This window comes from Emydura macquarii, unplaced genomic scaffold, assembly GCF_026122565.2.
Source record: "Emydura macquarii macquarii isolate MOO-44397 ecotype Brisbane River unplaced genomic scaffold, CSIRO-AGI_Emac_v2 contig_2897, whole genome shotgun sequence".
Classification (NCBI taxonomy): Eukaryota; Metazoa; Chordata; order Testudines; family Chelidae; genus Emydura; species Emydura macquarii.
The window spans coordinates 9,340,654-9,355,948 of record NW_027133034.1 but is presented as its reverse complement, the minus strand read 5'-3'; the positions used below and the strand labels follow the sequence as shown (position 1 = coordinate 9,355,948).

General features: G+C 38.4%; 1 protein-coding gene across 2 annotated transcripts in view; it reads left to right on the top strand.

Annotated features, from left to right (window-relative positions):
• The window catches only part of FRMD3 (FERM domain containing 3), a 211,816-nt gene that overhangs the window by 108,806 nt on the left and 87,715 nt on the right, over positions 1-15,295 (top strand). The window contains exon 4 of one of the 2 annotated variants that reach the window (XM_067569315.1): positions 6,086-6,128. In XM_067569315.1, the coding sequence (XP_067425416.1) occupies positions 6,086-6,128 (43 nt within the window). Of the gene's footprint in view, positions 1-6,085; positions 6,129-11,249; positions 11,347-15,295 lie in introns of those variants that run through there. The other variant, XM_067569316.1, reaches the window with a different exon arrangement.

Below are 15,295 nucleotides of genomic sequence, written 5' to 3'. Positions count from 1 at the left end.
TAGGCACAGTATAGTATTTGCTTCCCCTGCTGCTGCCTGGTTGCTTGCTTCCTGTTTCACGTGGTGTTTGGTTGACTGGTCAGTTCATAACTCTGGTGTTCATGTCTTTGAGGTTCTACTGTAAGAGAAAATCTGCAAAGCCAGGATGCCTTCAGTTAGGCTCCTAAACCTATATTTAGGCATCTAAGTAGCCAGATTTTCAGTAGTACTGAACACCCCTAATCTCACTAAAACCAGTGGCAACAGTGGGTACTCAGCACTTCTGAAAATCAGGCTAAACTTTACTTAGGTGCTTAAATATTGATTTAATAGATTCCAAGACCAGAAAGGACCATTGTGATTATCTAGTCTGACCCCCTATATAACACAGGCCATATAATACCCCCAAAATATTTCTTTTTGAACTAGAGCATATCTTTAAAAAAAAAAAAAAAAAATCCAACTTTGGTTTAAGAATCGTCAGTGATGGAGAATCTAGCATGACCATTGGCAAATTGTTCCAAAGACTAATTAACCTCACTATTAAAAATGTACACCTTATTTCCAGTCTGAATTTGTCTAGCTTCAACTTCCAGCCATTGGTCCTTGTTATAATTGTCTGCTAGATTGAAGAGGCTATTATCAAATATTTGTTCCCTGTGTACGTACTTAGACTCTGATAGCTCCTTAATTTTCTTTTAGTTAAGCTAAATAAATTGAGCTCCTGGAGTCTCTCACTATATCATATAGTTCCTCATTCTTTAATCATTCTCGTGGCTCTTCTTTGAACCCTCTCCAATTTAGCAACATCCTTCTTGAACTGTGGGCACCAGAACTGGACACAGTATTCCAGAAGGTGTTGTAACAGTGCCAAATAGAGAGGTAAAATAACTTCGAGATTCCTCTATTTATGCATCCTTTTGACTACAGCATTGCACTGGGAACTCATGTTCATCAGATTAGCCACTGTGATCCCCAAATCTTTTTCAGTCACTGCTTCCTAGGGTAGAATCTTGTATCTTGTACTTATCTTGTAAGTATGGCTTGCGTTCGTTGTTCCTAGATGTATACATTTACATTTAGTCACATTAATCAAATACAGTCACTGAAAATATATATAAACTTATACAGAAACCAAATTGAAACACCAGTTATCCTTCATCCCAAATAAACAGGAAGGGGAAAGACACTTATTTGCTTATATAAAACATCTTAAAAGTCAAATACGGCTGCTTGTTGACTAGGTGCACTGGGAGGAAAAGATGACACATGGGACATCCTTTTCCCTGCTAGTGTTCGAGCACTGGTGGCAGCCATAATTTGGCTGCTGTGCTCTGGAAGTGTAAGAGGGAAAAACCACTCAGTGCTGCTGACCTGTAAGATGCGTGGCCAAAGCCCTATATTTCTGCCCACCGGTCAGGAGCTGTGGGTTTACATCTGTTCTGTAAGTGTCACAGGGACAATCAGTAGCCTCTGAAAGCGTGTCTCCAGTAATGCTGGTTGAAAATTGGAATTTCCATTCTGCAGGAAATTCTGATATATTGACATGTATTTTTGTCCCAAATTGGGACAAAAGGTCAAAATACTCAATTTTTTTATAGAAAGGAAAGTTTAGGAAAAATATTCAATTTATAAATGTCAGAATGTCCCATTTTAACATTTTTGCTAGAAACTAAATATTTCAACAGTCCTAAATCAAAATATTTAATTTTGGCTAGGGTTGATATTAAATTGTATCTGCCTGAGCTGCTGAGTTGCCTCATGAGACTTATAATTTAGATGCCCCCATTCTCCTTTAAGGGCCAGGTTCCCTGGTATGACTCCATCTCCTATATTGCACTATGGTAATGGGTCTCCCATGATACATTGTGGTGGTTCAACCAGTGGGGAGACCACAGTGTATCAAAGGAGGTGCAGTCCTGCCAGGGAGCCCATCCCATAGAGGAGAATAGGGGTATGAGGCACCCAAACTATGTCTTCCATGAACGAGTCCAGCAGCATAGATGGACAGAGTTTAAGACATAACTTACCTGAAAACATTGTTTTAATTTGGTTAAAAAAAACCAGTGGGTTGATCTTAAAATGAAATATTTGTTTCAGTTTTCCAGGGAAGAATTGAAAAATTTCAGCACAATTTGAAATTTTTCTAAAGCAGACTTTGATTTTGCAGAAACACTTTCTGTAGCAAAAACTTTGTGAGAATTCCCAACTAACTGTAGTCTGCAGGGAACTTTGGCCCCTTCTTTACACATAGAAGCCTTAATTTGGTCCTAAATATAAAAGCTTTTTAATAATCTGAGACTAAATGTAACATGAATACTCTGTGAGGTATAGTCTAGGTAGTTTAGGCACAATTATTAATTGTTAATACTTATTGCTGTAATGGTAGAAGAGGATATTAAGAGAAATTCTTTCAAAACTTAACATAGCACATCCACAAAGTATACAATGATGGAGTCTTCCAAAGGGGCAAACAATGGTTAGGTGTGTCACTCTGTCTGGAGTAGCTCACAAGTTTGAGTGCCAGGTCAGACAGTCAGAAAACAGGGCAGACACCCCAAATTGGTGGTATAGTCCATAATTAGATTTCACCAAGCCAGTAACAACTGCATCACTGTATTAGTCTTACCATGGAGTCACAGACAGTCCCCTTAGGCTCTCCGGCTTATCTTGCCCCAGGATAAACTGGACTTCGGGATAAAAGGTTATAAAAACAAAAATCGTATCATATTAGGTTTCTCTCAATCCCAAAGGATCAGTCACTTACCCAAATCAGTTTGGTACTCTGGATCTCACAGCAAAGACAGTGCTGACAGCTAACTCTAGTAAACTAACCAAAGATTTATCATCTAAGAAAAGAAATGAGAATTACTGAGAGATTAAAGCAGGTAAAATTCAGTAACAGGTGAGTCAAAGCTTGTAAATCCAAAATGATAGCAGAGATGTAACGAACTGCAAATTTCCCAAAAATCTTTCAGGGTTACCCAGAATAACTCTGGGGATCTCTGTCTTTTTGTCTAGATATTCCACCCTATTAGAATCCAAACAGTCCAGAAATTAAGGATCATACCTGTGAATCAGTATTTATATCTTCTTTCCTCAGATAACAATCTGACAAGTGTTTTTACTCACTCCCTGGCTCCTTGCTTTGAAATGAGCATTTCCTGTTATAGCCACTAAGTCCTTTATTGACATTTCACAGGGTTTCTTTGAGGAGTAACTTTAGCTATAGGATTTATACAGAAATGCAAATGTTTGTAATAGCAAACAACAATCCTTCATTAGTTTTCATGAAGTTTACACATCAAGTACATTCTTATCTGAACAGTAACACACACTGTTGATCTAGGGTTAACTAATTTCAGGGATACACAAAATGTAATGCAATAGCAATCAACACTTTATCGATAAGTGAAGACAATACCATTAATGTTTCCTTTGAACTAAACTAACACACAAGTGAAATGGTCTGATTACACTACAATAGCTTTTGATACTCCTTTTATTTCTATTAGAACATGAGTAAATTAGCCTGCAGGCCTGTCTTGAGTTGGCATCGGGGTAGACAGCATCATAAATTGCCTAACTGCCATCTGTGTCTTTGAAAATCTCCCCCAATATGCTACAGAAAAAAAGATGTAACTGCTCAGATGGTTTAGCTGCCCAATTGAACGTTTCCTCCACCAGTGTTCTCAACCAAGCTATCCTTAAATTCCTCCTATGATTCCCACTGACGACGGAAGGTCACCACAGAAATTTGAGCTTTTAAATACTGTTGTGATCCTTCTTTAACCTTGAAGCCAAAAATCTAATCTGATGAATTATTCTCAGTTTTGCTTGGCAAATAATAAAAGATGCAATATTAACAATTTTTTTGTCTTTGCTTTGTGATACAAGAAATAAATCTGCATCCCACCAGTTTAAGGCACATTCAGCTATGTTCAGTGTTTTTTCAGCTCTGCCATAGTGCTTGGGAAATCTGGAGTGGCACTTACTTCAGCCTGGCTTTTTAGAAACAGCAAACAAAGACAGCTTGCTTCTGTCAGGGTTAAAAGAAATATTTCTTAACTCTCAAAGTCTCCTGCAAACCAGGTCAGCAGGATATCACTTTCCAAATTTCTCCTTCCTGCCTGAATCTGGACCCTGGAGCTTCCTGACTCTAGCTGGGTAAAGATGGAGAGAGTGCAAGTGCCTTCCTTTTATCCTCTTCTAATGAACTCCTTGTTAATCCCTTCCCCTACTACCTTACTATGGGTTATGTGCTTCCCACTACAAACTCTTTAGAATATGTATCGTTACTTTCCCCATTAATTACCTCCTTCTCACCAAAAAATTCTTGAAAATGCATTATTCCACTGCGAGGTGAACAACATTTAATCGTGTGTGTAATCCAAGCTGTTTTGTAGATGTGGGGTGTCAAATAAATGCTACTACATTTTCAGTAAGTTAATGACAGGGACACTTTAAAAAAAAAAACATAGTTAAAAACTGCTTTTCTGAATTTTTGTTTAAAGTTTATTCCAGACTTAATTTTTTCTCTCCAAATTCCTCTGACCTGGGATGAAATGCAGTGTGTGATATGTCAGGGAGGAGGGATTGATTTATTTTTGAGGCAGCTAGGGATGGAATTCAAAATCAGTCTAACATAACTATGGGGCAGTGCCTGCGACTCATAATTCTGCCATTGCCAGTGATGCTTACCAGCCCTAAATTGTGAGTTTCACACAGTCAGAAATGCGTTTTAGAGGCGTTTGTGTTTCATTAGTAGTTGTACATGAGATACCTATTCCACCACTGGTCATAGCTGAATTTAGCTGCTGCTTCAAGCAACCACCAGTTTGTTTTTAAATTACATTTCTGTACCACCCCTTAGCACCAGCTGTAAATTACCGTGAGTTTGTTCTGCATGTTGGTACCATTACAGTGACTATGACAAACAATGCCACAGACATTGTAGGCATTGAAAAAGCCCTTTTCTCCCAGTATTTTTTTTTACATTGCTTAGTACCCCTGTACACCTTTTAAATATTGTTTTTGAGCTAGCATGAAATGAGTTAAAAAGGGCCTTGTGGTGCGAGGCGCTACAGCATTGATTATGCTTAGTAAAGCTGAACTGCACACTTGCTGACCTGCTGCTCCTGCAGCACTAATCTCATTTCAATGTGGAGATTTTTCATGTACAGGAAAAATCTCAATGGAAAGGCTGATGACTGTGGGCAAAAGTGATAATTGAGTATCATCCCATCCATACATCAGTTAAAGCAGCTGTCCTAGTGGCTCAGCTCAATGCTATTGTGGTTGCTAGTGAAGTGCCCTAGTCCATCTACTGCTGAGCTTTGAGTTCAATATATTTATACAGGTATGAGTCCATCTTGCAGGATTGAAAATATCTCCCCAATCTCATTATAGCAGACAAAAATGTACTGATTTTAGCCATCACTACCCTTTTCCCCATGGGCTGTGAATGGACCAAAACATGTCCATAATCACCCGTAGTGCATTGTATGATTCTATTACAAACTGTTCATTTTAAAATGTATTCTTTGTCCTTCCTCATTTTTGTTTTTGATCAAGTTTCCAGTTCTTGCCAGAAAAGGATAAAAACTTGTACACTGATATGGGTTGAAAGTGTAAGCAGCTGTAAAGAAACAACACATCTAGTTCATGAATGGGATTAGCAAATATAGTATTAGTTTCTGACTGTTTCCTGTCCTTATTTCATATGTATGAATATTTCCTTTGAAAGAGAGAAGGAAAAAAATAAGGCTTAAGTCACTGCTGGGGTCTCTGATCAGTGGAGCTACTCTGATTGAATGGATATCTTTGGAATGCTTGTTTTATTATACCAACTAGATACAATGAACAGCAATTTTTACTTTATTATTACAACATCATTCACGTATACAGTTGTACCATACTTTCTCTATATACTAGGGTTATACTGTAACACAAGGGAGTTGTTTTCTCTACCTTTGAGGTGCTCCTATAAACTGGCTTATACTGGAAAATTAAAATATTGTGTGTCCGTTTATCACAGCCTCTTAATTTTAAGTAGGTGCTGAACTGTGCAACATGTTAACTGCTGACCTCTGCTCTTCCTTTTCAGCACTGGCTTGAGCCCAACAAGTCTATCTTCAAGCAAATGAAATGTAAGTATTAACAGTCCACTTTATAACATGGTACCCTGTTTTGAAATGCCCATGGGTTGTGTTGTGTTTTTCTGCAATCGTTTATAGTGTGTTTTGTTTGTTTCCTGGTGCAAGAGGGTCCTTTGTGTGCTTGCTGAAGCAAGCTCTAGTGAGAACTCTATACTATCCTCACTATTTCCAATACTGTACAGTACTTACCACCAAGGCCCTTCACTATGACTCCAGGCTTTTCAGGGTTAAGACTAAAACCAGATGCCAGCCAACATCTCTGGAGTGATTCAGTGCATCCTTCCGTTGTGAAGAGAACTGAGTGATCTGGCTTCATTGTGCACCCAGTCCCTTTCAGACTATAGAAACAAGACACAGAGAGTGGCAATCAAATTGGAGTCTTCTGCCTTGTGGCAATGCAGAGTGCGAGGGCTGGTCTACATTGAAAAGTTACATAAGCATAGCTATGTCTCTCAAAGGTCTCTGAACACCCCCCCCCCCCCACTTCCCCGGGAGTTGTAGTTAAAATCAACCTAACCCCTCTGTAGACAGCACCAGGTCAATGGAAGAATTCTTCCATCAACCTAGCTACCGCGTTTTGGGGAAGTGGATTACCTACAGTAATGGGAGTACCTCCTCCCGTTGCTGTAGTAAGTGTCTACATTGAAGCTCTACAGTGGTGCAGCTGCACTGCTGTAGTGTTTTATGTGTAGACACAGCCTTATACCATCACTTTAGTCCAGTAATCTATAATGCTAGACTTGAGTTTCAGTGGGCTGGTAAATACTACAACAGTCGAGCAGAAAATTACAGCATGTATGACATTTGGCTATCAATTAATGTAAGGGTCATCTTTTTTTTTTGTTTTTTGACGCTTGTAATTATTTTTATTTTAATTTTTCTGATATTTTATTGACACCCTGCCCCCATGGGAAGGGAGAGAAAAGGAGCGAAGCGGGAGGGAAAAGGAGAATATCTCAGTTTCCATCCACTAGGAATTGATCAAAGATTTCTAAGAAGTTAGGCCAAATCTTTTCACGTTTGTCTGAAGTTCCTCTTTTCCAAAACGTTACCTACACTTTAGCTGCCAGCGGACTGTCCCTCTTCTGTTCCCCCCCCCCCCCCCCAAAAAAAAAAAAAAAAAAAAAAGAAAGAAAGAAAAAGGTAATTGGTAAGCAAGTATATTGACTGGAAAATGCAGTGTGCTTCAAGAACCTCCAGCTGCCAGAAGCTGGGACGACAGGGGATGGATCACTTGAAATTGTCCTGTTCTGTTTATTGGTGCTGAAGCACTGGAAGCACCTGTCACTGGCGGCTGTCAGAAGACAGGATACTGGGCTAGATGGACCATTAGTCTGATCCAGTATGTCTGTTCTTATGTTTTCTTTTCTTTTCGTTTAGCACATCCTATCTATTGTACATCCCGTTTTATATGTACAGTATATGCTACATAAATATTAATACTTTGAAAAAGCTTTGCTTTAGAGTTGAGACATTCTGAGTCTGAAGTATGACACTGGGGTGCTTCACATAAACAAAGGCAAGAACCATTTACAAATTCCCAGCTATATCTAAACACTTCATATATATTCCACATCTTTCTCTTGATTAGCAATGGTTACACTCTAGTAATCAGAAAGCAGTCACAGTTCTGGTCTCCTCCCAACCTTTTAAATAGAGAGAGTCAAAAGTAGAACTGAGAGAACTTCTAAAAGTGCTTGCCACTTGCTCTGCATCCAAAGAGTTCCTTTTGGCCAGTAACGAAGAGTTTGATTCCTTCTGTGCTTTGCTTAGTGACGTATTCAGGAGTTCTGCCAATAGAGCAATGCTACAGGAATGCAGTGATGCATAACAACACATCATGTCTGCAGATGGTGCCTAGATACGGTCACTGGTGTCTTTTAAATTCTATAGATATTTAAAGTGGGGTATATGTGTGTGAATGCGCACACATACACTTATGAGAAGACATATGTGTAGTTTTACTATGGATTCCAAATGGAAGCTCTGAATCAAAAAATAGAACAAAACAAAATAAAATACAGATCAGGGTCAGGATGTTTATCACTTGTGTGAAGTTCCATAAGCTCCAATAAGGGAATAAGAAGCTGCACGGCTGTCCTGTAGGTATTTTTAGGTTCAAGGCACAAAGGCATCATTAAAAACATGATTTGGAAGTACATAGCTTTTCATGAGAAGTTTCCTAATTTCATGTCAGTGTACCTGTATTGTTTCTGACATGTAGATAAATGCAGGAGTTATGGTCGTACAGCAATTATTTTATACTGTTAAATCACAATGTAAAAATTATTTTAAAATAGAGGTTTCAAGAACAAAATGTACTACTTTAGACTGTAAAAATCTCACAGCAGGGGCCTGCAATTTTAATTGCCTAAGAAAGGCCATACACACCTATCATTATACATGATGTGCATTTTTAAAAAAATACCCAAAATTAATGTGTGTTTTATCCAGCAAAAAGCATTTTTTTCTTGTGTAAATCTACAATATCCATGTATCTTAGAGAGGTTCAGACTCAAAAGCTGGTTTTATAAGTTACCGTATTCAGTAATAAATAAACAAATAAATAATGAAATCATGATTCCAGGTGAGCCAAAGGAAAAACGGAGATCAGTAGAGGATGGGAAGTGTGAAAACCAAGAGCAAGGAAGTGATTGGTAAACAGATCTTATAGTATGGCCTTCAATTGAAAACTTCTCTGTGGGGGGGGCGGGCCAGGAGAGGGATGTCAGGGAGTATTTTACATGGAGTATATTAGATAGAGGCTTTATGTGAAAAGTTAGGAATAATAATAAGCATAATACAGTGAATTCAGAAAATGGTGATACAATGTGTGCATGAGTCATGAGGGGTATCTGTTTCCATATGGTGCAAAAGTAGGTTATACTTACTACTAATGATTTAAAATGTTCTAAACTTAATTGACCTCTGCGATTTAGACAGGATTACAAAGCTCTTGGATACATAGAGCAAAAGTAGAGAGGAGCATAGGAAAAACCCATTTGCGTCTGTAACCAGGCTGTTTGTTTGATCTCAGCTGGCATATGTGGGACTTAATTTTCCCCCAGCACATTACCAAGCTTTCTGTATATTTTATTCACAGAGAGTGCAATATTGCCGAGCAGACAGGAATATATGGGAATCGTTTTCTTATGCATATTTTAGCAGTGACTAGATTTCATGGTGTTGAATAATACATAAAACGTTTCAAACATAATCCCTATATTTAGTCACGTTACATAGCTATCATATTTCATAAATCATACCTCCAATAGGTTATAATATTTCTTGTAAGAAAGTCTTAAGGTACACTGGATAAGTTATATTGATTCGTACATGATGCTCTTCAATTTCTTCTTTAACTATGACAAGGGTTGTAATTTATATCTAGTAATAATTCCTGGAAGTGGGGAGGAATCTCTGCACATGCTCTGTTTTGTCATATAATAATATATCAGCCTGCTTTCGGACAACACAGTACGAGTGCTGCCACAACAATCAGTCTTTCTCCGAGCATTTTACTTTTAGTTTTCCACCTTCATTAGTTAGTTGAATGCATCATAACAGATGGGGCTCAAGTCCTAAGGATACCCCCTCGCCATTTTTACTGCCCTTAGTTCTGCCTGTGAAAGGAAACATGCAGAGGCCTCCAATCTCTTGAACTACTGCCAGTCTTGTTTTGGACTGGTCAAAAGTCCGTCCAGGGCTATCAGTAGGTTTGTGCTGCACACTTCAGCCTTCTTGCCAGCGGGATCAATTTATGTTAATGTATTATTGGAAAATTCTCAAAGTTGCCTCTTTGGTAAGTAGGTGGATGTGTCTTTGTAGATCTAGGAATGACATTTTGGTTACCTACGGTTTTTTTCCTCTCTTCTCCTGTACACATCTGTCCTTGGGGTGAATTTGCTATTTTAAAAATCATAAAGACAAAGCAACATTCCCTCCCCTCTCCTCCCAAAATGTTGATCTGTAAAGTTTCCTTCTCCCTCCTCCACCCTGCAAGATTCTTGAGCTAAATTCTGCCCCTGCTTATGTCGGAATAGCTCCTCCTGACCTCAACCACGGTTTTTTGTTTTTGTTTTTAGCCATTCTGGAAACTTGGCTTATTGGGGAGAAACATCCTAGGGGTCTAGTTCTCGACTGGCCTTTGTAATTGTTATGGAAGGAAAGTGATAGGGTAGAAGGGAGAAAATCTGTGAGGATCAGTTCTGTGGCTTGACTGGCAACATATTGGTCTACCCTGCCAGAAATCAGAGTTCAGGTTAGGCTTCAGCAGTCTTGCTCCTAGGATGAGCTGGGATGATATTCTTGGCAGGGGACTATTGCAATTTGTTAATAATTTCTCACCACCTCAACTCCTAATGTCATTGCTGTCTGGGAGTAAGGCAGCAGGGTATAGGCAGAAGCTCTCTCAGAACATGTGAACCTGATGTTCATGAGAAGATGTGAAATTAGGCAGTTCAGAAGGAAGAGATATGTAGAAATTAGAGCTGCTAAAAACATATCCCTCTCCTCCCCCTCCTTAGAACAAAAAACAAAAAAACCCACCACATACAGGCTAGCATCTTCTCAGGCTCACTTACATGTGTTCAGCAAGTGTATTGCATAAACAATTAATTTACTTGCCAAGAGGGGAGGCGGAATAGTGGCATATGTTTCAGGATTCTCCAGAGATTCTTCTGTAGAGTAGATGAACATAAAGAATGTTTTGGAACTAGATTTATTTTTAAAGCCTGCTAACTTCTAAGAGGTTAACACTGCCCAGGCCACATGGAACGTCACTGAGGTGAGCAGAAAATTTTCTGCCATACTTGCATTCTCAGGAATAAATGGATAACTTAAACATCTGCTTTTGGACTTTAGTGACTGCCTCGCTTCCACCTTGTCTGTTGAAAGGAGCAGCATTGTTGGGAGTCTGTGTGGAGCCCTATCGCTCTGGCCTTATGCAAGGGCAGCTTGTTTAAGAAATCCTGCCAGTTGGCATGCTTCCCTACTTGGCCCACATCCACCTGAAGTTTCTGGATTATTTTTTAAATCTGCTTTTCCCTAGTTTTTGTTTCAAGAGGATTTTTCTTATATAAATAGCTGTTCTCCAGAATAGGATTGCTTTTTGATGATCACTATGAACAAAATGACGGAAGTAGTGAGTGTATAGTTTTTCTTTTAGGCATATCATTCTGCCTTGTATTTGAAGAACAGAGCTGTTCAGGTGGGTTTGCTTTGAAACATGTATGAGATAGATACTCGTACACCAATGTATGTGCTGAAAGGACACAAGGCACTCATTATTCTAGAAAACATGTTTGATGCTTAGTTTCAATTAAGAACTTCTTACAATTAAGTAAAACAGCGAGAGTCCTGTGGCACCTTAAAGACTAACAAATTTATTTGGGCATAAGCTTTCGTGGGCAGAAACCCACTTCATCGGATGCATGAAGTGGAAACTTCCTTTACAATTAAGTGTTGGTTTAAATAGCACATAGGATAGTCTGTTTCTTAGTTAAGTGCAACTGTGGGTATAAATACAAACATTACAATTTATTGCCTGGAAACATGCCATGTAATGTGTTAAGGCTCTTCATATGGGATTTGAGTCATGATTTACTACAGCTGACAGTTTCAGTGTATGGTATCATTCAAGTGGGTTTTATTTCATTTAGTGCCTTCATATCCTGAGTTCTGTTAGTATATAAACTGGTGAATTAATAGCCTCATTGTGAGGAAGTTGCATCCAATGCAATTCTCTGTGCTAAAATCCTTTGAAACAATTATAATTATGAATACATTTAAGCAATATGGCAAAGCCACAGATAGGAGGAAATCATGACAAAGCCTTGGGGTATTTTTCTACACCAGCTGGTCCTTATCTGACAGATAAAGGACTGCTCGGAAAGAAAAACCTTATCGCTATTATAAACCCAATTATATTCTCCTTAGGGGTTTTTTGATGGGCAAATGTTCTTATGAAAATGAAGTTCTGTTTTAGTGGTTGTCTGTGTTTCCATTTTTAATATTTGAGTGATTGGTTGAACGTAATTCTGTTTTAGGAAGGTGATTGGCAAGCTTAATAATAATGTTTCCCCTGAATCTGTAATGTTTGTTGCTCGTCTTATGGTCCTGCCTTCTGTCATAAAATGTATAGGAATGCATGAGAGAGATGATTATTTTTTCTTGCTTTTGACTTCAATGCTGTAATATGCACAAAATAAGGACTCTACTAGCTGTACAATGAAAAGATTTTTTTGCTAGGATTTTATGATTTATGATTAAGTTTGATTATTTTAAAAGTAAAATGGTGGAAAGAGAGAATTTGTATGAGTTTCCTCCCTCCAACCCCCAAAGTTGATTGATTTTTGCCTCATTTTTCACTGGGGGACGGGAAGAGAGTGCCTAATAGCCTATATTATTTCTTTGAATCAAAGGGTATCTTCTTGTCACTTTCTTGGGATTGGATTGGATAGAGGGGGCCACATTCATTCTGAACACCAAGTGTTGTAATTAGGATCACAAGACAGAACTTGTTAGTAATGTCATCATCTCTTTCCTCAAAATGTCCATGAAATGTCAGATGCTCAGGGGAATAATATTGATGATTTTGGGCTAGATTTTGTGCAGGACTTCTCAGGAGACACAGCACAGAATGCGGAGGCAGGAAGAAGTTTGCGAAGTTGGCTTTAAGCTACCTTGTAACCTCCCAGATTCTCTCTGCTCCATAGTAGGACCCAGTGTAGCTCTAATTTATGGCAACCTTTTCATGTCTGCCTATAGGCTATTCTGCTGCCCAATATATCCATAGCACAAAGCACTATATCTATGGTTACTCTCCATCCAAGACCCAGTGCCAGCCCTATGCTGTTTTTGTGCCTGGGGAATTCTCCTGGGACTGTTATGGCTCCTTTATCTGCTACACATCGCCAGAATTGGTGGCCAGAATCTGCCCTTTCTTTATCTCTTTAAATGTGTTTTTTCCCTTTGTGAAAAACATTGTGCCCGAACCAAAGCCCCACTGAAGCCTATGGGAGTCTTTTCATTGACTTCAGTGGTCTTTGGATCAGGCCCACTATGTGTTAGGGCCCCTAGCATATAGCATGTCCTAGCTCTCTTTATATTATGATTTCATACATGGCTGGCTCTGAAGCTGACAGCAGCTCTTTCAACTACCTGTGGTTCAGGGAGAACCTCTGTCCATTTAATAAAAGCTGGCTTTTCAGTCAAAGACTTTTTGTGAGCAGCAGCAACTTTTCTGGAACTGCAGGGCTTTCCCCTTGCTGTAGCATCTTCAAAAGGCTGCAAGCAGAGTCAGAGTTGGTTGCATTTAAAATGACACTATCTTTTCTGCTTTTCCCTCGCAGTATGCATTCTAGTCAGTTCATATCTTTAGGATTATTTTACTTCTTTGGAGGTTGAAGTCACTTGACCTTCCACTTTGCCCCTCACAGTGCACTTAATGAGTATACAGTAAACCTTGAGAAGTTCACTCCCTTCTCTGTTTTACTGCTGGATTGCAATTGTGTTAGGAAGATGTATTTGATAACAGGGAACCAGATCCAAAGTCCACAGAAGCCAATGTAAGTCTTTCTTTAAACTTCAGTTGGCTTTGGTCAGACCCATGATTAATTAGCTTCAGTGTTCTAACACTGACCATAGTACAGTCACTGTACATCGTAGAGTAATAGAAATATACAGACAAAAGAGGGAAAACTTTGTGCTGTTGTGGGTTGAACCAAACTCATGCTCTGTCTCCATTTACTTATTCTCTTCTCCATGAATACCTACTTGTCTTCCTTTCCTTTCTTTGTTGTCTTCATTTATTTCCTGTTCTTTGTATTTTTGCTTTTTCTCTCTTTGCACTCCTCCCTTTATTTCTTTTGACTATATACTAAAAAATGTGCAATACACACAGTGCTGCAGTGAAGTTAACTGTGTTACAAAATATGAAACAGGACACCTTGTAAAATACACTCCTTCTTAAAACAAACATTGCAACCATCCTGTATGGAAAAAAAAGGAAAAGAAAAAACCTAAAGAAACAACCATCACAGAGAAGGAAACAAATGCTAGTTTTTTACCACTTCTGTACATCAGCATGGCATCCCTAAGTAGTATTCTCGTAAGATTACAGTATATAAAGATAACTCTCAAAAAGACTTCAAAATTATGGGACAAATTTCCACAGCTTTTATATTAGCACGAGTTAGCATGTGTCCAGCTATCTAATAAGTCATTTATGGTATCATAGTCATTCAAATGTCTATCTGTCTTGCATCCATTTCAACTTTCTTTTTTTCCCCTCCTCAGTAATTTCTCTCTGCCTCTTTGTTTTGTCTTTCATCCTCTTTCCTACAGTTATCTTTCTCTTACTTCTTTTAAAGCTCCTCTCGTCCCCAATCTGAGTAGGTATTCAGGAAAGCTATGCCCCCAGTGTTAGTGAGCTTAGGGTTGATATATGCCAGCATCAATATTCATTAAAATTAAAGGCCTCTTTAAATTAATGTTGTAGAAATAAGTTTTATTATGCCTGAAATTTTCTAGTGCTCTTCTAATACTACCCTTTATAGAAAAATCATTTAAAAACTGAATACAGATTAAACCAATAAGGATTTATAGAAGTTACTCTAAAAACCTACATAATTTAGTAGTGTATATCCCTGCTGTAAAATTCCACAGGATCAATAATTTTTGTATGTGAAAGTTATCATTCTCTATTAAATTCTATAGGATTTTTACATAAGGGACATCAGTCATCAAACTGTTTCTTTTTTGCTTACTCATTTTTTCCTCTCAGCATCCTTCATTGTGGCTTAGTGGCAGATTAGCTGACAAATTTTGAAAAAAAAATTGGTAAGTATACAAAGGGTTGAGTTTTTGAGAGGACAGTGCAGTCGCTGCTCATTCCATCATTAGTCCCTCTTCTGAGATTCCCAGCAAGGCTGTCAATTTTGGTGGTGGTTTATGTGATATTGACATTTGTCCACAACTGTCTGTATTTTCTTATAAAATAAGGTTAATTCTTATTTAAATCTAAAAACTGAAAAAAAAAATATATATAAACATCAGTGAGGATTCCTCCTGACTGAATAGACTGGTCTCTTACTTTCACATTAGAACTCCTCTGCTTTGCTCTTGTGGTTTTCTCAAACTCACATGATTATCAGAAG